Source organism: Rhynchophorus ferrugineus, unplaced genomic scaffold (genome assembly GCF_030347505.1).
Source record: "Rhynchophorus ferrugineus isolate W39M unplaced genomic scaffold, kcgeb_rfMv2 rfM3, whole genome shotgun sequence".
Lineage (NCBI taxonomy): Eukaryota > Metazoa > Arthropoda > Insecta > Coleoptera > Curculionidae > Rhynchophorus > Rhynchophorus ferrugineus.
In genome coordinates this window covers 69,291,220-69,316,135 of record NW_027472582.1, presented here as the reverse complement: position 1 = coordinate 69,316,135, position 24,916 = coordinate 69,291,220, and the positions used below count along the sequence as shown (strand labels likewise).

The following is a 24,916-nucleotide window of genomic DNA, read 5'->3' as shown; positions in this document are numbered from 1 at the left end:
GTGAATAGAAACCTCAATACATAATGCGGTAATCCCTCCAGAAATGTCATAATTTCGAATCTCTCTCTGGTTATGAATGTTTGCAGTTGTTTATGAAAAACAATCTGGCGCATATTAAGCATATCAAATCAACTCAGCAACTCGCTAATCACTAGACTTCATTTTAAAACGTAATTCACATTCTAGATTTATAGTTCAAAGCCTTCGCCAAGCAAAAAAATCCACTGACTAATCAATATGGTCAAAAATTAATATATTGCGCATAAAAATACATAGTTTATTCAAAACAACAGTGAACTCACGTCATCTGAATAAATAACGTCAAATCGTCGCAATATTGCCGCATCAACTGTGAGTTTTAGTTCATTTTGGCTTTGGCATACAACAAAATTCAAATATGAATAAAATAGTTAAACTGTTAAATAAAAATTATAATATTAAATTAAAAAATATTGTTATAAATTTATTTTAACTTTACAGTACATCTAAGGTACACTTTACAACATAATTAATTATACAGTTATAACAATTTATAGGTTAGGGTAGTCTCGTTGTGTTGTTTCTCCTTAGTTTGTTCTAACAGTCTATGAAATGATGATCTACATCCCTCAAAGATCCCCTGTGTATCTTTAAGATTACTATGGGTATTTTTCAGATTAACAGTTTCCTGTGAAATAATTGTATTAAATTAAGTTTATGTTCAAAAAACTACTCACTGTTTTTATACACGTTACATATTTGATCTCTCATAGAGCTAACATCAAGCTGATTTTGATTCATCGTCCCTTAGTAAAAGGACGGTGTCTTTTCGGTGAATATAAGATTATATTTAGTTAATTGTTTAAGTATTTCAGTGGCTGATAGTAATATTCAGTTCAGCTGCAATAGGCTAAAAATAGTTTCAAAGAAAACCGCAGCAACTTTATCAAAACAAGCAAAGCGTTCAGATAACGTTTGCCGGTTTATAACCACAGAATAACCAATACTGCTTTCTGTAACGTAAAAAGAAAAAAATCGGTATTTGTGGTTTATAACCTGTAGTTATTATAATTAATTTTTCGAAGAATTTTGCAGACGTTTGACAACCGGACGACTTGCAGGCAGGCTGAGAATAAAATGAAAAGAAAAATATTGTCAGGCTCTAAAACGAATTTACAATTTGCGACAGGCACATATTAATGACGTGAGTTCACTACTGAATAGACTGTATATCTATCACGTATTTTTGTTAATATCAGTTTACCATATTAAATCCAATAACAAGCTATAATTCGGTTCTTTACACTCTTCTTTGCTCTTTTCAGTTTGCCAACAAAGTGTTATATCTAGTAGCAATAATGCGTATTACAGAATACATTGTTCTGAAATATTTGTAATTAAGTTAAAAAAATTTATATTGAAACAATTAAATATATTTTTCAGTTCATCCAGTCATCCATGTACCTAATCAACTAGTTGGTGCACCTCTGGGTACCGATGTAACATTGGAGTGTTATGTGGAAGCCTTTCCAAAATCAATCAACTATTGGGTACGAGATACTGGTGAGTAAATATTATATATTTATATCTATTTTATTATTACTAAATAACTTTAAACAGTTTTGTAATATATGTGATTAGTAAAGTTATCCACGTTTTTGTAATTAATAATTATAAACAAATATTATAAAACCCATGTTTGATGATAATGAATAATTTTTGAAAATCAGATGAAACAAAACACTACCTTTGATTGAATTTGTAGAGCAAATCAATATATCAATCAATATATATATATATATATATATATATATATATATATATATTTGAAGTATTGGAACAATTTGGAGTATTCATCAGTTAAATCGGAATACTTTGGTATATATGATATCTAGTGTAATTCGTCAAATGGGGAATAGAAAGGCCATTTTAAAATTGCATCTCCATAAGCATCATAATCAATATTTCATCATTCGTTATTTAATTTAATCTATTTTAAAGCAAGTCAACAAACTGTTAAACAAAAGCATATTATATGGGACTACAAAAAAGGGTAAAAATGATTATGATTATTCTATTTGTTTTATATCCATGGTGATAGAACAGACTTAAGTCTGCAACCTACTACCATTAATTTCGAATGAAAACAAAAATCTAAAGCGTAATGTTGAACCGATTCTTCAGCTCTCAAGCAGGTTAGTGTTTAGAAACCGACCAAGAAAGTTTTAACGACAGATTCGTTAAAATTCAAAAGCAATTTTATTCGTAAAACACTTTTATATAAGAAAAACAATACATACAGATTGTGTTTTAGACCAATTAAATGCAAAATCTCGTGGAAATCAGGTATATCGAAGAAGAAACTAATTTAATCGTTTCCCCTCTGATTTCCAAGTACTCTAGTACCTCAAAATTAGAATAACATTGACATTAATATAATATTAATATATTACTGTAGGTATAATTTAACAAGTTTAACTAAGAGCCAATATTTTAAAATATTGCACAAAAATTAAAAATATGTCAATTTATTTAGTCCTCAGAAGAACGCATGAAGCTTTCAACACACTTCTTACGTTCCTCAGTACATAATTCTTCGTTACCACTTTTAAATAAACTGAACAAAATTCAAAAAGTTCATGAATAGCCTCTACTGATTTTCTCAGGAAGCCAATTTGCTAAAATATTTTTTCTTATATTTTAAAGTCTCTTTTATACTAACTAGGGTTTACCTAGGCTGAACCATTGCTTAACGTGATGGTAAGACGGTCCTCGGCATTAAGTTTACTGACATCCAGTCTTATCCAGCCTGGTTACTGGCGTGATTGAGATAATTTTCGTTGTCAGATTTTACACTGTTATCTTATGGAGAATCACAAGTATGTTATAAACAATCACAGACATAAATTTACAACCATGCCCCAGCAGTATTCGAGCCCGCGACTATCGCAAGAGTAGGAGGACCGTCCTGTCGCCTCGACCACTGCGCCAACATTGCTACCACTACTTTTAACAATAACCAATTTTAAAAAAAACCTAGATTACATGTCCACAAAGCACAGATAAGCACATAACTCGAGTAATTTTACTAATACAATTTTACCTCTATATAATTACCAAGTCTGAAGCGTAATTTTAGTGATCTAGGATAATAAACAGTTCATTCGAAAACCTGAACCGGATGATATCCAGGCAATGTGCCCCAGTTAATTGCAACCGGTTCTGATATGTGTAAATGTGCACCAAACCACACTCTAGAAATGGCATACATTTGAATAATGAATTTAGTTAGGAACAAATAGAAGTTGACGGAAGTTTAACTAAAGGTATATCGTCATAATATTGCCTGGGGCAATTTAAATCTTAAAATTCATGACGAACTTACGGCATACATTACGATTTCGATTAAAATACTATAAGTTGATTTGAATAATTGCTTTAGGGATTTCCAAACCCAAATAAACTCTATTTTGTTGATGTCTTTTATGATATTAATTAGCTCTAATTTATTTTATCTATCAAATAGTCCTAACTTATATAGTTTGCTTTTCATTATGAAAAACACAGTTGCCTTTTATATTTCGGGATTCTGTTAAAATTGTAAGAAATAGGAGATAGAAACGAAAAAGTTAAAAGAAACGGTAAAAGTGATGATATCAACAAATGAGGCGTACTTTCGTTATATTATATAGTAGAATAGAAAGATCTTCTCTGCGTAATATTGCTACAATTATTTTCCAGTTAAGGCGCTATAAAAATAAAACTTAACAAATCACTCCCACCCCAACTAGTCTACCAAAAACTGGAACCTGTAACTTTGTATACTTGTAGTTTTAATTTCAGTCCAGAAACTCCAACTAGTTGTCCATTTAAAACAACAAATGGAAAGGAGAACGGACTTATGTATAAACCAAAATTAGATCTTAAGCAATAATATAGGTATATCGATATTTTTTTCATATTTTCAGCAAATAAATCAATATTTTCTATATTTCTCCAAATCCAATAGCAATATGTAAACATCCTCAAAGAACTAGTTATAGCAATATTCGTTTAATTGTCGTTATATATGTGAATATTCGGTAGATTACATTTTTAGTATAAGCTTTCCATTTTCTATATTCCTGAGAAGTCTTGCATATCAATACTAATTTATTGGTATTATATTTCGCTGGCTTCTATTTCAACTAATTAACTATAAATATAAATACTCATAAATATGCGTGGTTTTTTATTTGATATTAAACCCTATTGCTAAAATTATTTTCGCTAAATTGGCAGCATTAGGTATTATTTTAATTTCGTGTTGAACACGGATTGAAATTTAAATTGTCTGTTTATTGAATGTTTTGCATTTCAAGTATTAAACATGCATATGTTCATAATTCCTATTTAGCTTAGTACAGTTAATAAAAAAATATCTATTTTGTTTTATTGATATCCTAAAACGTCTACAATCTGCCCGTGGGCAATAAATATTATTATATGATTTTAGTTATGTAAAATAACCAACCTGACATGTACTATCTAATGATAGTTTAGATTTACGCCCTATCAGCCAGTACAATTGATTTAGTTTAAGCCCAAGCTGTATGCGTTTTGTAACTGTATATTTTTTCAATGTTAAACGTCGATCGAAATGCATTTCCAGATATTTAACGTTGGAAGTTCAGGATTATTCTATTTTACTGAGGGACATGTTCTTCTACAAAGGGTGAATGCCACATCGGTAGTTTTTGTCTCATTTGCTTTGATACGCCACGTTTTCAACCACAATTCGACTTTATTAAGATAAAGTTGGAGGTTTCTTCTGGCTGGTATTGGATCCTCGTCTGATGATTAAACCACTGTATCGTCAGCATATGTTGCAAAAGTAATGTTTCTTGAGGTCGGTAGGTCAGCTATATATACAATGGATATAACTATGGGCCAAGAGCACTATCCTGCGGAACACCCAAATATATTGGGTATAGGTTAGTGTATTCGTCACCCTGTTTGACAATAGAATGTCTGTCTGTGATGTACGATTTTAGCAGTTGAAAGTGCGTATGGGGCAAAAACTTTTTCAATTTAACATGCAGTCCAGTGTGCCACACCTTGTCGAAGGTTTAAGTTTTGTTTGTGTTTTTTGAGTCTCTTAATATATAACTTTTCGAATAGTTTAGAGATCTCAGGTAACAGGCTTATAGGACGATAAGAGGGGACGTTTTTAGGTTCTAATTTTTTCCCAGGTTTAAGAATCATAATGATTTGAGCCACATTCCAAGTGCTAGGAAAGTAATTAAGCCTTAACATGGCATTGAATATGAATGTTATTAATTTTATACACTTTCCAGGCAGCTCTTTTAAGATGTTTCCAGTTACTAGGTCAAAACCAGGAGCTTTTTAAAGTTAATTTCTTCGTGTAATGTTTGTTTTACTTCCTTAACAGTAAGTTTCTCAAGTGGTAGAAAATATTTATAATATAATAGTAGTAAAAGACCAGGTTTTTTCCATTAACCATAAATAAATAAAATATAAAATAATAGAAACCTTCTTTCTACTAAGTTTCTACATAAGTAATGTTTAAAATTATATTATTTCACAATGTATTAAGGATCACTAGAAAAATATGTTTTATCAGTGTTAAAATTACTAAATTTAAGACTTATTTTAGATAAGCATTAATTTGGTAAAGTAATTTCTCAGTTACAGTAAGAAGGTTGCCTTTTAAATTTCGGGACTTCAAAGATTAACTACCAGGTAATAACACTAACGTATTCCGATACGGAGATATAAAAGTCGTCCTTCATTTGTGATGTTAAAATTGAAAGAAAATAAATAAAAGCATCAAAACTAAAATAGTCTACATAAGCATATGTTTACATTGTTATGATACTACATTACTACAAATGATCAATCAATTTTATAAATTATCTATAAAAATTCAGATTAGATTGGCCATAAGAATATTCGAAAATTAAATTCGAACCAGAAATCATGTTAAGGAAGACATTACACACAAAGCTTCTTAGTATCGGAAAACTTTCCACAGTGCAGGATCCAATAACGCGGATATTTTTATAAGATCATAGGTCCATTAATAGACTTTTAACGAAATATTACGGGAAGTTTTGATTACTTTTCATATCAACTCCGTTCGATATATATTTTGAAGTATTTTTTGAATAGTTTACATGTTAAAAGTCAATATGGTGAACGAAAACATTAGAGATAGCTTAAACTATACCTAAAGTTGCTGTTATTATATGTGTAAGTTAATTTTTATTAATTTTTCACAAAATTTAACACAAATATAAAAAGAAATGGTTGACATCCAATATAATATTAGGTGCTTGCATTTTTCTCATCTCTTTTTACTTTAAAAGGGCATTTATTGAAAATTTTGGTATAATACACGCTAACCAAAGTATTTTCCATCAACTACAAGTTTTTCCTATCTGGTTCGAATTCAGCCATCGGCATATATTCGCACTTCTTCAGCATTTGGAAACTCTGTGTGTCCGAGAAGTAATACTGCATCCATAACTACCAGGTAATAACACATACGTATTCCGATACGGAGATATAAAAGTCATCCCTCACTTGGGATGTTAAAATTGAAAGAAAATAAATAAAAGCATCAAAACTGAAATAGTCTACATAAACGTATGTTTACGTTGTTATGATACTACATTACTATAAATGATCAATCAATTTTATAAATTATCTATAAAAATTCAGATTAGATTGGCCATAAGAATATTCGAAAATTAAATTCGAACCAGGAATTAAGTTAAGGAAGACATTACACACAAAGTTTCTCAGTATCGGAAAACTTTCCACAGTGCAGGATCCAATAACGCGGATATTTTTATTAGATCATAGGTCCATTAATAGACTTTTAACGGAATATTAAGGGAAGTTTTGATTACTTTTCATATCAACTCCGTTCGATATACATTTTGAAGTTATTTTTTGTATAGTTTACATGTTAAAAGTCAATATGGTGAACGAAAACATTAGAGATAGCTTAAACTATACCTAAAGTTATTGTTATTATGTGCGTAAGTTAAATTTTATCAATTTTTCACAAAATTTAACATAAATATAAAAAGAATGGTTGACATCCAATATAATATTAGGTGCTTGCATTTTTTCTCATCTCTTTTTACCTTAAAAGGACATTTGTTGAAAATTTTTATATAATACACGCTAATCAAAATATTTTCCATCAACTAAAAGTTTTTCCTATCTGATTAGAATTCAGTAATCGGCATATATTTGCACTTCTTCAGCATTTGGAAACTGTGTGTCAGAGAAGTAATACTGCATCCATTTGTACAAAAGTGCTAATTAAAAAGTGCTATATCCAGTAGGATACATTACTCCACAAATATCTCCGGATTTGGCACATGCGTTCATACAGCTTAACTTACTTTTTTTTATCATGATTTTTGAGTATTAAGAGTATTCAATAAAACGAAATAATAAACATATAATAAATATATCCAGTCATTATCTTTTTATAAAAATATTATATTACACATCATCATTATTTGTGGTAGTATTATTTAATGTTATTGGTACCTGTACAGTCTGATTGTAGGTAAACTCCACATGCACAGATTTATTATCGTTAATTTTTATTTTCAAAGCTTGTGTCCAATTATTTCTATTGTCACTTGCTTGTTGTAATTTTCGTATGGCTTCTTCACTTCATTGCCTCCGACAGCTATAATCTTAGTATAGCCATCGTAATATTCTCCATTTGTGGTATATCACAAGTGTAGATTAGATAAAGCATTGGCCCCAGTACACTTCCTTGTGATACACCTGCTTTAACTTCTTTTATTGTAGTGTAAGCTCCTTTTTGTTTAACTTTTACTGGCGTGTTATGTTATGTTTATTATGTTTTTTCTCTTTCATTTACACTTATTAATACTTTTTTATTGTTGGTTATTGAAAGTTAATTGAAATTAGTGTTAGTTCTTGATATAGTTTATATATTTTTTAATGTTTTAATATACAGACATTTATTATAATTAATGTTATATATCATATACTGTTCTAATATGATATTGAAAATGGTTTAAAAATTAGTTTTAGTAACAAATCCGTTGTAAATTAGTCCATTTGGTCTATTATGGGAGAAACATTATTAATTTAGTACGTTGTGGTCGAATTGGTTGATCGCTAGTATTATATATTAATTATAATAAAGCAATAAAATGTTGTAGTGTTACTCACGAACTTCTAATTAACGCAGTTATTAATTAAGTTATGTAACTTGATAAATAAAGACCCCAAGAAAATGCAGTAGCAACTGATTATTACCATTCTCGTACGTATTATCTCTGTTCTGATATTTTAACTGCGGTTTGCTGATTGTTTCTGTTTAATTACCAAAGTTAGTGACAGGTCTAAATGTGCGGTTGGCTGCTCATTTGTTAGAGTTTGAATGACGCAGACGGTCGGAGCAACTGAATTTCTCAAATATAGTTAAACACCTTGAAGCAATTTCATTTCATATAGAGCAGTATGAAGCGGACGAAACAAAAGCGACAGAGCCGCCGGCGTCAGAAAAGGTGTCTTAATGAGGATTTACGGAACTAAACTATTTTGTGCATTCTGTTTTCTTTCCTATTGTTGTCTCCCTTTTAATTCAGCAAAGTCGACGTAATTTTCAGCCAATTCTGTTGGTAGTCAATCGACAGAATAAAATTATTTCGACTGAGAGATAGAAGTTCGATTTTAAACTAAATCTAATTAGTATTCTGTTAATAAAGATATTTTCTAAAAAAAAGCTATTTATGGGCTAAATAAGTAAGAACGTCTTAATTACAATCCCATGATAAAAATCATTAAGAATTTGATAATACCATCCAATTTTAGACCAAAAGGCTATAATAAAATATACAATAACATGTTTTTAAACGTAGTTTATTAACAAGAACTTCTACGTCTCTTAGTAAACCAGAGAGAAGACCTCCTTTTAGCTGTTGCATATTTAATAAATAAAAAAGAATATATTTTGAGACTTATTGGGCGCCTTTGCAAGTAAGACTCTTACATTCCACAACAGAAGACGATAATTATTATATATTTTGGTTTTCGTTTATTAACTCTATCAAATGAATAAATATAATTTACGAGGAAGATACATTAATTATTTTTAGGAGCATATAATGTTGTACATAATTTACAACAGAAGAACATTGAGTCACATCTTCCAGAATTCGTGAAATATCTACTTAAGAATGCCTAACTGTTATATTAGTAAGACTTAAGTGTCACATTAAGTCATTTATAAGAGTAATAGATTAATTCTACTGTATTTTATGGTATTTTTACCTCTATATTATTTTTTTGTAAAACTAACAGATTAAAAAAAACAGAATAAAACAATTAAAATAACAGATTTATTATTTAATAATAAAATTGGCCACAGATAATATGATAATACATGCACTAGCTAAAAACTGTTCGTATTGTGTATAGCTAATTGGTAGATTGGCATTAAATAAAGGGGCTTTTAAGTTTATTCATAATACTTATTTAAAAATAATAACAAAAGTTAAATAGGCACCACACTTATATTGTTTTAAAATAGCTCTAAGTACTTGCCTGTATATCAATCAGTAAATTAAGTTCAGTAGTTCGAAACTAACGTCAAAAGCCCATCAAATACACAAAAACACCCATTAATATCTCAAATATAAGATTTGGTTCCAACAATTTAAAGTTAGTTGAATTGATTTCAACGATAACCATCGCTATTTTGACCAGATAAATAATGAATACATTAATTATTGAACGAATATATAAAATATGTATAAATTCGCTTAATTATCATTACCCGAAAAAGTTGTTAAACGTATATGGTGTCACCACCGGGTCTCTGTGATAGTTTTCTAAAAGGGAAGCTATATTTCCTTATATTTTGTTATTAAATGGCTCCTTTTACTGAAGTAATACTCTAAAGCTTATTTATGGTCTGTTCAAAATTATTTTGTATATACGTCATATAAATCTGTGACATCAAAACGTCGCAATGTTGCCGCATCAACTCTGAGTTTTAGTTCAGTTTGGCTTTGTCATACAACAAAATTTTAATCTAAATTAAATAATTGAACAAAAATGTTATGAAATGCAATTTATTTTAGCATCATAGTACATCTAAAAACTACAGTAAATTTTACAGCCTCAATAGTTTATAGGTTTGAATTTAAACTCTTATCACTATTGCTTTCAAGAATTTTGCATACGTCTGGCAACCGGACGACTTTGACAGGATCAGTCGTTTATGTGTTCGAACTAATTAGACAGCATTGTGTCTTTTTTTAACTAGAATAAAATGAGAAAGTCAATATTAACAGATTCTAAAACGAATTTACAGATTGCGACAGTATGTACAGAAAATCTTTGAATAGACTATATACACTATACACTTCAAATAAACTAATATATTTTTATATCATACCTAATATAGCTAGAGCAAATATAGAACACAAATTACGTACAGTGTTGCAAGATGTACACTCGCGCTTGACCACTTTATTCGTCTATTTTTATTATTTAAAGTGCATCGTAAAAACGCACGCCTAATAGATGATAAAACTCACTTAAACTCCGGTCTCATACATTCCGTAAATAGTGCATTAAGTGTCGCGTAGACAACGGCCCGAAAAAAGAAAGCCAGGAACGGCTCAGGTGATGTCAAACCTTTTTATAACGGCACTTAAGCTCGGCAAGCGTGCTCAAAAATTCAATAGGACGTTTAAAGCCGGCAAGATTTTTGTGGCCTTTTCTCCGGCAACCTCGTAAAAGAAGTTGACATGATTTAATTAAAATGTTTACACCGCCACACTGGTGCGTTTGACTTGGTTCGTCGTTTTTTTGCGGCGATGGAGCGGCGAGCCTTTTTCATTTCGGGGACGTTTGTTAAAATTGTCGAATGCGTTTGTATTAACGCCACCTGTCAGTCAAATTAAGACCCCATGCCACGATAAGGATTTGAAATTTATGATAACTGAACGAAGGAAATAAAGCACTCTCGCGCATTTATTGTGAACGTGTCGTTACGAAATCGTAAAATATTACGAATTCCTTTCTAGAAGATTACAATTGATCACTGGATAAAATATTCTCAGACCGTAAATCAGAATTAGGTGTCGAATTATTATTGAATGAATACCAATATCGCTATTCCCGATGATGACCAAATTATTTGAAAAACTACCATTGAAATGGATAAAACCAATTAATGAGAAAAATAATCTTAATTTAATTTCAGAAAACAACATTCTACTATTGATCAGGTTCACAGTATCACCAATATCATTGAAAAATATCTAGAAGAAAATAAAACTAGTTCTGCGATATTTTTAGATGTTGCTCAAGCTTTGGTTAAAGATTACAATTAGCGTTTAAAATACAATATTCAAATGCTTCTCCCTGAGCGATATTCGAAAAACACCGTCATATATAACTCACCTATATTTTAAAGCCAGACAAGAAGATGCTGAATTGGAAAAATACCCACAGGGAATTGTATTGGAACCAGTTCATTAGGCAGAACTTGGACATAAAAATGGCACACCAAAATTAGTTAAAATAAATCAGTGCATATTGATTTCATCAACAAAATAGTCAATCATAATCTAACATATATAAATCAATAAGTAGTACCCGTAAGGAAATACATTCAAATAACCATGCATAAGCTTTAATGGCCTTGAATGTCAAACTCAAGCTAAACTACAAAAAATTTACTGGTTATTGGATACATTTTCAGCACTATATAATAAGCTTTTGTTTTACCAACGTGTCTTGAAACCACCGTGAACTTATGCTGTTCAAATCTGGAATAGTAAAATTATCATAGAATGTTTTCAAAATAAGGTACTGCGAGGTATTTTTGAAGCTCCATGGTATATTCGTAGTGACAATCTATTTAGGGACCTGATGGTAGAAACGATCATGTTATTAAGGACGAAAGACATGAACATAGGCTCTATCAACACACCAATATTGAGGTTCTCCAGCTCTTAGATAATGATGAGTTAGTCAGAAGATTAAAAAGAGTAAAACCATTTGATCTAGTACAAGAAAGTTATAAGTAAAGTTATGAGTCAAAATATGTTAACCCCAAAGTGTCTATTAAAATAAAAATAAAAATAAATAGTTTATTAGTGTCTATTTACTAGATTATTATAATATATGATAAAAAAAATAATGATTGGTTGAAATATCCCGTAATAGTGTATCAAAAAACTTTCTGTTTCAGTATTTGTCAAGTTCTTATTTTATAATATTGAAACAGTTTTCTTTATTCTATTCATAATTTCATTTTCTGTATCGTCATACTGAAGATGTAGTGTTGGGATCTTTTTAATTATTCTTTTCTTTTTAGTTTGTAAGCAACATTTAATACAATTTATTATTAATTTATACATACGTGTAAAAAAACAGTAATCCTTTAAAAATACGAGCTTTTGATAATCTACATTAATTTTCAAATAAATAATATAACAGGTCAATTGAAAAGACCCTGACCTGATATATAGATGGCGCTAATATAATTAAATCGTGTGTATAAAACTTGTTGATAAAATATTGCTTTTTGAAGGGAAAAATACAGTTGAAACAAAAACTTGGCTTGATGCTAAGTTTCCGGACATTGCCTCAGGAAAATCAACGATCAAGGATTGGTATGTTAAGTTCAGACGTGGTGACGTTGCGAACGCAGTGGACGCCCAAAAGAGGTTGTTACCAACGAAAACATTAATAATTAATTATTTTGGGATGCGTAAGGACTAATTTTCATTGACTGCCTTGAAAAGGGAAGGACCATCAACAGCGACTATTACATAGCGTTATTGGACCGTTTGAAGGACGAAATCGCCGAAAAACGGGCGCATTTGAAGAAAAAGAAAATGCTGCTTCACCAAGACAATGCACCGTGTCACAAGTCAGTGAAAATGATAGCAAAAATCCATCAATTGGGCTTCGAATTGTTTTCTCATCCACCGTATTCTCCAGATCTATACCAAGGAATCTCAAAATATATATCTAATCTACAATAAGCTTTTACCGAACGGACCCCTCTCACAGTGGTTGCCGAAAATGAAAGTTTGGTTTGTTTTTTTCATTTTTAATGTATATAGGTAACAAATAAAGTACCACAATATACAATTAAGTATATATACCATCTTTATACTTACATAAATTTATATTAGTACCTATAAGATACTATATTTATTAAATTTCAATAAACTTATTTCTACTTTTTTATTTTTCCTTATCATTGTTCTTCTTGAGTTTACTTTCCTAACAAACAATGTCCGATATTCTTCATATTTCAACGAATCTATTAATCATCATTCATAACGTGGATTTGCGTGAACTAAACACTTTAAATTTTTCATATATAATCCTCCGATAGTGATTGATTGTGACTAAATAAAGTTGACTCGCTGAAAAGCGAGCCCCGCTTGTTTGTTAATCTTTCGGGGGTGGTCGGAGCGCGGCATCGGCTCCGTAATTCTTATAATTGATCTTCCATTAAAAATCTGTCTGTGAGATTTATAAAGTTTCGTTAAAAAGTCATTGATCACGTATTTACAGGAGCATTGAATATTAATTTGGTGGAGGGTTCAACTTGAAATTCTATTTACTAGCGCTCGAGTTATTCCTGTGATGACAAATAAGTTATACAGGGTGTTGGAAATTGTTATTTTTTGTTTTTTAATAAAAAGGCATATTGAGTACATCGGCTTGGGACGATGGGACGATTATCATATTGTTGCGATAGTCACAGGTTCAAATCCTGCTGATATGATTCTTTCTAACTATGATTGTCGATAAGTAAAAGCGTCCAATAAGTCACTCCAATAAGGTGCTCACTTAGAATTGCATCTAGTTCAGCCGAAAAATTTATACGTCCACATTTTGATAAAACATATCTTAATATAATCATTGACATATTTTCATTATGTATCTGTAAATTTATCCAATACGCAGAATTTAATTGAGTCATAATATTAATTGACCCTAGTATTGCAAATTCATACAGTTATGAAGATGGAATTTAGATTTAGAATCATGTCTTTTTATTTTCAAACTGTTGTCACAAAACAACTGTTGTCAAACAAAGTGTTCTAGATCGGTGACCCGAACGGAAATAACCGTCCAAACTTTATCACCACCAAAAAGTAAAGTAAGTAGTACAACGAATTTTTTATTACGTGTACAAACGCAGTCATTTTTAAATAAATGTCTCTATTAAATTCTACTTTTCCCTCTACTTGCACCAGATCTCTTAATAATAACATATGGTAATGGTCGATCATTTCCTTTATATTCCTACTTTTCTTCGTACGAATATTTTTAAAAATTCTTCACATTAATTAATTTAAACACCACTTCCATAGTCCTAGTTATTAATATTGTTATTATTAACTGGCCAAAAGTCGCGTAAAATCCGATACGGGCCATACGGCGCTGGATTAAATGCAGCGAAATGTCCATTTAAATATCGCCCTTGTTTTAGACGTTTGATCAAACTCGAGGATAGCGTAGTTTCGCATGGGTATTTAAAGGAGCTCGCAGACCACGATGGTGCAGCCCAAATGAATAATAACGATAACGTTAGTGTGAGTGGGTAGCCTACCGACTGTAGGTTATTCCACTGGTCGCGTTATTTCCATGACTTGAGGATACATTAATCCACAACATCTCCGGATTTGGCACATGCGCATATTGGCTCCATTTAATTTTAAAACAATATCTTTATTTATTATTTACACACACACCTTTATTTACTTATTTTTTATCGTGATTATTAGATATAATGTCGAATATATTAAGCAGGTAAATAGATTCAGGAAGTAAATAAAAATGAGAATTTTGGAAATAACACATTTTATTTAAAAAGTATTGAATAAAACGAAATAATATAAATATAATAATAATATAAATAATATATATATATAATATAAATAAATAAATAAAGAAATATATATATATATATATATATATATATATATATATATAGCCAGCCATTATATTTTTATAAAAACACCATATATAAATACATTTAGATCAAAGATAGCCAACATAGTTAAAACCGAACAAAAAAGCCACCATTATATATAAAAGCAGTAAAATTTTCCTAAAATTCTATAAAATCTTATCGCTACAATTCTTGATCCACAAGCCCCATTAATGAATTGACTATCTGAATATTGTACATTTCCTAGCCTAAAATGAAAGGATTATTGTATTTTAAAGATAATATATCTCAGTCAATACATCAGTATTTTTACAAAACAACAATTTATTAACCTAGTTTGTCATTAGATCATTAGGGTATCGTTAATAATTTTATATTTTGTTTTCTTGATCCAGGTCTACTTTTATTATTTCAGAGTATCACTGTACACTGTTAATTACATCTTAGCAAAATGCTGTCTAATTTCTTCTTCTCTCCGAATTTCACATGCTTCGACGTTTACTCCCAATAAATTCTAGCTACATTTTACATATAAAACAAAATTCCAAGTTTACTAAAATATATTATGTTTAAAATAAATGTCTAATTATTACTACAATTTTTGCTGCTATTCTTGATGACTTGACTACTTCTAACACAACAAGAATCATTTTCTTCTCTGTTCCTATTATCATTATATTTTGGTATATGTTGATGCCTATTCGATTTCGTTGAAAATGATGTGTTTATGTGCAAATTTGGCAGCTAAAATTCCCACTATAAACAAAACTGATGCTGTTGGGATTTTGTAACTTTTAAAAAATTAACCTAACATTCTGCAGTTACCCTTGTTCTTCGATATTTTAAAACCAATGTATATTAGACCACCAAGAATAACATAACAATTTAATTATTAATGTACCACAAAATCTAAATATTCTAGATTTTGTTGTTGTTTTGATCTGATTGACCGTACCGCCTTGAAAAGAATGAACCGCCATTAGAAAAGGAAGACTATATTGTTTATTCTTTTCTATAGTTTATTCTATAGAGAAGTTTATTCAGGAGAGTGCACATGCGCCAGATCTGGAAATGTTGTGTAGTAATGTATCTTCATGACTCGTACTTTACACTGGATCAATTACAGACGTTTATAGTCTGATAAATGATTTCTGCAAGCAGGTGCAGCCCATCACATACGATTTTCCTTCCTACAGTTTCAATAACAAAGATAACCTTACTAATAAATCCCTAGTGAAGATCAAAATAATGGAATCGAAGTGTAAAGTATTATAATGTGACAACATAATTCATTCCAACGTTTAAAATCAGCCAAATGCATAACGTAAATTCGACGACTCTCCATTCCGTAAAACCAAAACATAATTTGAGTTCTTATTCGGTGTCAGCGACATTCGAATCTGACTAACGGCCTCAGACGGAGAGCCATTTGTTTGGAGCGATAACAAAATTTAAAAAAGGCCGAGCGTCAGTGAAACTGCAGCAGCCTCCAGTCCGGGCGTTTATGTCCTGACGAATGATTTTTGGAAGTCCGTCGTCGTCTGCGGGCGAGCGAGCCGGTGCCGCTGAAGGAGTTCCGGCCGATACGATGCGGTCTGAAATATGTATTCGCCTCTAGTTGTTTTCGCTGATGTCTCTGTCGTGTTAAATCGCGAATTGTAGTCGTTAAGCCACTGTGACGATGTTAATGGTGAGGAGTGTCAAGAGCAAAACTGATTTCGGAGACACGACAAAATAATATATAGATAGTAAAAATGTGAGGGATTACGATTCTTTCTTCTTGGATAATTTGTCTCTTGTCATGTTAGATAATAAAATAGTTTTTATTTATTGCTACAAACTATTTGCTAATATATCATTGTCTTTTTGATGGTACATGCTAACTTAAGAAGTCCGAAAGGGAAAAACTGTTATTGAATTCATTTTTGATAATGCTCTACTAAGAAAGAAAGAAATATTGCAGTATATTACACTCTTTGAATACTAGATGGATATAGATATGTTAATATAAAATCGCTTATATGATTACAAATCTATAATAATCATGTCAGTCGAAATTAGTTTAGACATCTAGTGTATTTTTGTCTGGTATTTGTTAGCGTAAAATTTATTTATGTCAGATTTATTATTAATGACGAAAATACTCGAAACACATATACATTGGTTTAGAACATGTAGATAAACTTATCTCTAAGATTTCGATCCTTTCGAAATCATGAAATGAAAAAAACGGTCGAACCGTGCATTTGACTGAAGTAATTACTATCGACTGTCTCGACTGTTTACGACTATCGACTGTTTTCAGCCGATAGTCCCCAACCTTATTAATAAGTGTCTATAATACGCTCCATAAGCAACCACTGTAAGCTTTTTACATTTTTATTTTGAACCGTTGTTTTACTATTTAAGTGCTTATCTACAAAAACATATTAATTTTTAAAAAAGCAACAGTTTTGTTTGTTTATATAACCCCCAACGTGGAAATAAATCTTTACCTGTGAATAGTTTTGGGATCAAAACTTATATCTCAATATTTCTCTACATTCTTCATTCTACAAACAAATGTATCGAATATAAAGATAACCCTGACAGGTAGTCGTTTTCCTTCTTTCGATTTCTTCTTTCGTGTTTTACAATATTATTATATTCACCATGCCAATTTTTATCGTATTCTCAAATACTTAGCGTAACCTTTTACCCGTTTTACATATTAATTATACACTATATTGAAAAATATTTCTTTCACATATTTATCCACCAAGCGTCCTTAAATGGACCACTACCATTTCTCCCTTAGACGACTTAAACTTCAAGAACTCTTCTCTCCTACATCTCCTACATCTTGGCGTCCTTCAGCCTGCCACAACTTATCTATTTTGCAATTTATCTATATTTGCAAATATAATTATAGCGATTACAATATTTTACCAAATTCTATTTACTTCTTGCTTTCATTTTCCGAATATAGCCTCTATTTTAATTTCATTCTGAGGATATATTACCACTTGCCTAAACTGTTCAATTATATTATAAAAACTTTATTTCCACAAATATTTAACACTTCTCTTCTTTGTGTTAAAAACTTCTGTTGAAATCATGAAATAATATACTGTACGGCATCAGACAATTTTACATCAAAATCCCACTTTTACAAAAAATAAACCAGTCTACAGTCAAATAATTCTATAAATATCCGACTCAATTTATCAATGAAGTAGGTGTACTACAAATTTCTAACAATATTCGACCTTCTAGAGCTTTTCCCTTTGAATCGATCAAAACAAATTTAATTTCCGAAAAAGTACGTTTTATGTTCTTGTAATGTAATATCTTTGAGCCTGAAAAAATATAGCATTCAGAGAAAACAAAATGACATTTAAAACAAGATGTACTACGAAATAGCTTAGTTACAAAACAAAACTGATTGATCCGATATGTCAAAGGTCGACCATCATGATTGTAAATTTCTCCTAACATATTATGGTAGCAGGACTTTTGCTCCACCTGTTATTTGGAACTCAATATTTTTTTTGTTTATTATTTCACCTCAATTTCTTAATAAAACTTGGTGAGCAACTTTAGAACTCAACAACCTATACAACACGATTACGTTCTTCGTTAAAGTCGCAGAGCATCATGTGGTCCTGAACACCAGACGCTTTCAAAGTTTTATTTATCATAAGAATGTAGTTAAAATTTTATTTTAATCTATCAATTCATATTTTGTATTCAATCGCTATTATTTAATTTAGTAACCGAATTAACTAATTGTTTCAATCTCCAGCTTATTCGCCAGATTTATCCCCATTTGATGTGTCTCTTGTAACAGTTGAAAAAATAATTTAGAAGAAAACGATTTTCGTGAAAAGAATAGCTACTGTATTTTAAAAAGTATTCGAAAATATACAAAAAATTTATTATAATAAGGTCGACCATCATGATTGTAAATTTCTCCTAACATATGTTTAATTATAATTTAAATATTAGGATGTTCAATAAACTCGCATTAACTACAACCAACTATAACCAATTGTTAAAGAATCGCTAGCTTTTTAAACAGTTAACAACAAACAAAACAATTAAAAATAATCAAATTAACGAAAGATAAAATATTATTTCACATTTCAATGCATCAATCATCTTATTAAAAGAGTGTAGCCGATGTAAACTCATCGATTACTGTCAATTTTTTTTTACAAAAGTCATACATTAGTCAATATTTATATTTAAAAAATGTGTAAAAAATGTCTTCGTCTTTTACGAACCTGCCTTTGTTAAAATAACGGGCACATTTTCGAAACCAAATTATAAATGATTGATTGGTGAAGTTTTAATTTCTAGCGTTGTGGATATTTTTGGAGCTATGCAACTTTCCGATATTTTTTAACGAAGACAAATATTACGGCTCTGTGGAATACATTCATTTACTGGAACAAAATAATATTTTATTCAGTTTTACTTTTGTTTCATTTTTTATTCGTTGGCGATCTCTTTATTAAATAAGGTTGAATAGGTAAGCATTTTAATTTTACTCCAAAAACTATCAACTGATAAATAATTTTAAGAAGGTACAACGTGGGGTAAAAGTCCCGCTACCATTTTAATATACCTGTAACTTTGCTCAAAGAAAAGATAAGTAAGTTTGGTGTTCAGGAAAAGTTTACTTGGTCTTTAAGATGTTGAATCTGGCCAAGTTAAATCGCCACTTTAATAAATTAGTGTTGGTGTAAAAACGTCATTCAATAATTGAATTGTTGAACGAGCTGTATGTTCTGTATGTAGCTGTATTTTTGGATTAATTGAATTTTGTACAGGAACATTTTCAAATCAGTTTCCAAAATTCATCTTAAACTGCATACAGAAATGTGTAACTGCGAACCACGTCTTCGAATTAATGTTTCTGGATATTCTGTAACATTATCGGGCACCAGAGCCACACTTTCCGCGCTACGAGACGTCTGTTGTCTTCCAGAACGAAGCCTGTCTGCTGTCCTACCGTACTGTCGAAAATTTGTCTGTAAAAGATAATTTGTAGTTTTGTGAGGCACTGGACGATTAGGATAACTTTGACGCAATTTCCGCTGAGTGACAATAATAGAACGATTATTTTTAATAAATATTGTCACTATTTCTCCTCGTGCTTCTGGCGCATATTTATGCTTAATAAAATTTTTAGATCTACACAACACAATGGTTAAAGCAGAACTGAGCTAGACGTGACATAACCAAGATAGCGCCTAATCAAAATGGTAGCAGGACTTTTGCCCCACCTGTTATTTGGAACTCAATTTTTTTTTATTTATTATTTCACCTCAATTTCTTAATAAACTTTGGTGAGCAACTTTAGAACTCAACAACCTATACAACACGATTACGTCCTTCGTTAAAGTCGCAGAGCATCATGTGGTCCTCAACACCAGACGCTTTCAGAGTTTTATATATCATAAGAACGTAATCAAAATTTCATTTTAATCTGTCAATTCATTTTTTGTATTCAATCGCTATTATTTAATTTAGTAACCGCATTAACTAGTGGTTTCAATCTCCAGCTTATTCGTACAATAACAATAAACTTATACCGATACTATATATTACATATTAAAAATTATCGAATTTTAATTTTAAAATGTTACAAAACATTTTGATAATTTATTAAAACTGATGTACGTTAATCTATAAATAAATAAATAAAAAAATGTCGTTACTAACTCGATCTATTACAGACGTTTGTGGTCTGATAAATGATTTCTGGAAGCTGGTGCAGCCCATCACATGCGACTTGGCTGTCAATGGCGGTATTAATTTCGCTCGATCAAACACGATTTAAAATATGTATCTGCCTTCATCGACATTCTCTCGACGTATACCAGAAGATTTAAGTTGTAGAACAGCTGCAATAAAATTAATGGAAGCGAATTTTGAAAACTGATAATATAGACCGAAATTAGTTAAAATAGTAAAATACTTTTAATTCTCATTAAAAATTTATGACAAATCCGATCAACCAACAAATACTTAATATAATAAGATATTCATAATAAAAAAACATTGAAAGTTTTTTGTTAATTTTATTTTAGTACGTTCTTAGCTTCTTTCTAGATCAAGTTCTCTTTTGTCTTCTGGACTAGTTTTTCCTCTGATAAAGTTTTTTATTTCCCTGGAAAAATCTGTAAATCCTACCATTATATTTATTAGTTATTTTAGCCCATGCACGGTCTGGTTAGAAACAAAAACAAACGAAAATATGTTTCTCAAAACTAAAAATTAAATACTAAAAAAGCTAGAGATTTCTAACAGATAATAATAATAATAATAACACTTTCAATTTATAAAAAAAAACAATTAGTATGTATTTATAAAATTAACACCAAATAGGCAGTATATTTTTTTTAAATTTTATGTCAGCTTTTATTTTACCAACAAGTCTTGAAATACATATACCAAGCAAAGCAATAGTAATATCATAGAAAGATTCGAAAGCATGCTACTGCAAGTTATCTTACTGCCCCATGATACATTAGCACATTAAAATAGAGGTTTTCCTGTTCATTAATTAGAAGATCATAGAGAGTACGAGTGAAGTTATAAGTAAAACTAGGCGTACATTAAAAAATGTGACACAGATGTTAAGTCCAAACTGTCTGTCATGAAATAAGTACTTTGTGGTTGTACCATCCAAAGTAATAGAAATATCATACAAATATTCCAAAACAAGGTACTACGAGATATTCCTGATACTCCATAGTAAATTTGTAACGACAATCTGTATCGGGCTCTAAAGGTAGAACTACTTCCAAAGACATGAACACATGCTCCACCAGCACATGAATGTTAAGGATTTCGTGTTCCTAGGCCATGATGGCTTAATTAGAAGATCAAAGACTAGCTATTGGCGACTCACCTTCATACACTGCTTCATCACCGCATCACGACACTGCTGTTCCAATGAAATGCACTTCACTGCACCACACCACACAAGATCAGAAGGTTTGACTCTTTTGAGTATGTGTACTGGTGTTTTCCAAGAGTTGTATTACTTGAATATTGACATGAGAATGGAATTCTTGTGATTCTCTTGTTTTCCTGAGTGACAATGAGTATATGATGCTCTCAGTGTAAGTAATCAGCCCTGTAGTATCTTGGTTTAACTACGATAATTCTCAAAATTTTATTCTAGAAAACTTGTATTGTATTTATATTACTTTTAAACATAATTGCTCCAATTACCAATATATTTTCCTATATTTTAACTAGCGAAGAATGGAATCAAAATGTATTCCGATATACATTTTAATACAATACTAGGCTTTGAATACTATATAAATGGCCCTCAAAGATTCGTAAAGTAAGTCAAGATCAGTAAGATTACTTACGATAATTGGAGGTTGAATGGGCATTCTTACATCTCTAGTTTGTTTAATTTTAAGACGTTTCAGTGAAGATCTCGGTGAATTGTTTGCTTTCTTTTTTATTTTTAACGGTTATCCTGTCTACTTCTATCTCCAAATTTTCTTCATCTGTCTCATATCTTCGACGTTTTTTTTGGCCTCGTTGTTCATTTTTGTTTTATATTTGCACTGGTGACTTCACTTCATTTCACTTGTATTATTATTGCTAAATGTTCTTCGAATATATCTTTTTTATCGATTGTTTCATGTTATTTGTGACAATCTATGACATTCTGCATTTATTGTTTTATTGCACTGGCCTTCTCATCCGATCTGAGTTTCACATTTTAAATTCAACACAGTGTTAAAACTGTTAATGTTGTGAGTTTTTTTCAACGCCACATTTGTGATACGGTTGTTACACTCTTATTTCGTTTCAATGAGTGTCTCTTCGAAGACGTCTCTACTCTACGAAATTCAAACGACGACTTAATTAATGTAACAAATAATAAGAAAAAATATATCAATTTTTATCAATTTCTTGTTCTAACGTCAACTTCTAACATAATATTATAACAAAATACACCCAGTCCCATCATAAATTGTTCATACAAAATCGGGCAAGAGAAAATATCCCGTTTCTTGGCAATCTGCTGACACCACCAATTAGTCCGGCGATAAACTAATGAGGCCTGTTAAGGGTAAAAGTCAAAGCTGTTGCGAGAGGAAGCCACACACACCGTCCCGGCCGTAAAGTCCAGCACGACCTGCAACTCAAAGAAACGCCGTTTGATTCGGCGACCTTTCGATATTGGCAAAATGAACGAAGCGTTACAGACAGAACATCAACCCTCATCCAGGCGGAATATTAACCGCACAGGGCTGTCCCTTAATTTGCCTTTATCTTTCAATTCGATTTACGCCGCCATATTTAACACTATTAGTTGGAGGAAGTGACGCGTTACGAATTAAAAGGATGGAATCGAAATAAAGTATGGCCGTCATTAATCATGCACAGGAACTCCTAAAATATAAAGTTTTGATTATCCGCCATTATCAGTTTAGTACCAGCCACTCCTCCACTGTTCGCCCGAAATCTATTACGTCGTATATTCGGTTCTTTATTTTAGATTAGATCTAGTCCGGCCACGGATCCCATTACTTTATTTAATGTTTTAACTACAGCATATGCATGAAATGTTATTATTCTACCACAAAGAGGTTGGAACAAATTGTAAAATATTTTTTTATTGAATCAACACTATTGCTACTGTCAATAATGCTCTGTAAATTCTTATTTAGGGAGAAAAAACCCAATACGAGCACGCCAGTTTGGGTTTATTAATGGGCATTCAACAATTGACCAGGTCCACAGAATAACATTATTGAAAAAGCCTACGAAAGTAAAAAAATACGTTCAGCTTTATTCTTAGATTTAGCACAAGCCTTCGATAAGGTTTGGCATGAAGGTCTTGTTCATTAACTATAGAAAATATCACCAAATCAACACACCGAACTATTAAAATCGTACATTACAACCAAAATGTTTAGAGTCAAACGAGAAGAAGCTTACTCTACAATAAAAGAAGCTAAAGCAGGTATACCACAAGGAAGTGTAATGGGGCCAATGCTTTATCTACTCTACACTTTTCATATATGAAATGGTATACCACGAATGGAGAATATTACGATGGCTACATTTGCTGATGATACTAAGATTATAGCTGTTGGAGATAATAATGAAGAAGCCTCACGGATATTACAACAGGCAAGTGACTATATAAATAATTGGACACAAGCTTGGAAATTAAAAATTAACGAAAGTAAATCTGCGCGTAGGTAGTTCTATATAGCAACAACGCTAAATATCTCGGAATGAATCTTTATGCAAAACTTCGCTGAAAGAAGCATATAAAGAAGAAAACAAAGAACTGGAATTGAAATATAGGAAAATGTACTGGCTAATTGGAAGAAAATCACAATTATCAGTACATAATAAATTGCTATTATATAAGCAAATACTGAAACCTATATGGATACACGGAGTGCAATTATGGGAATTTTCTGCAAAAAGTCACATAAACAAAATACAAATTCTTCAGAACAAAGTCTTAAGAGGTACTGTGGGCGCACCCAAATACTATAAGATTGATTACCTATATCGCGACCTTCAGATACCCACAGTCAGTCAAAAAATCAAGAAAATTGCAAGGGGCATGAGGAAAGACTCCATTCTCATGAGAATATTGAAGTATTGCAGCTTTTGGATACCACCAGAACAGGTCACAGACTTAAAAGAATCAAACCATCTAGAAACAATTTAATAATTAACATATACATAATATGTTGAGTTGTTAAGGAAGGAAAATAAAGTTGTAATTCTCTTGTTTACGTAAATGAATGCACGATGACGAGTTTATTTAAATAAACAGTACAAAAATATATACAATTAAAGGTCTCAAATAGATACGTAATGGTAAAAAAACTATAAATGCCTGGTTTAGGATAATACCGATCCAGTCATGGGATCCAACTCATGATTCTAGACATGACA

The 24,916-nt window shown here is 31.0% G+C and overlaps 1 protein-coding gene across 1 annotated transcript in view; it reads left to right on the top strand.

Annotated features, from left to right (window-relative positions):
* Positions 1–24,916, top strand: part of LOC143193385 (lachesin) — a 362,619-nt gene that overhangs the window by 314,865 nt on the left and 22,838 nt on the right. Inside the window, exon 7 of the mRNA XM_076399566.1 lies at positions 1,423–1,542. Within this exon, the coding sequence (XP_076255681.1) occupies positions 1,423–1,542 (120 nt within the window). The remainder of the gene's footprint in view (positions 1–1,422; positions 1,543–24,916) is intronic.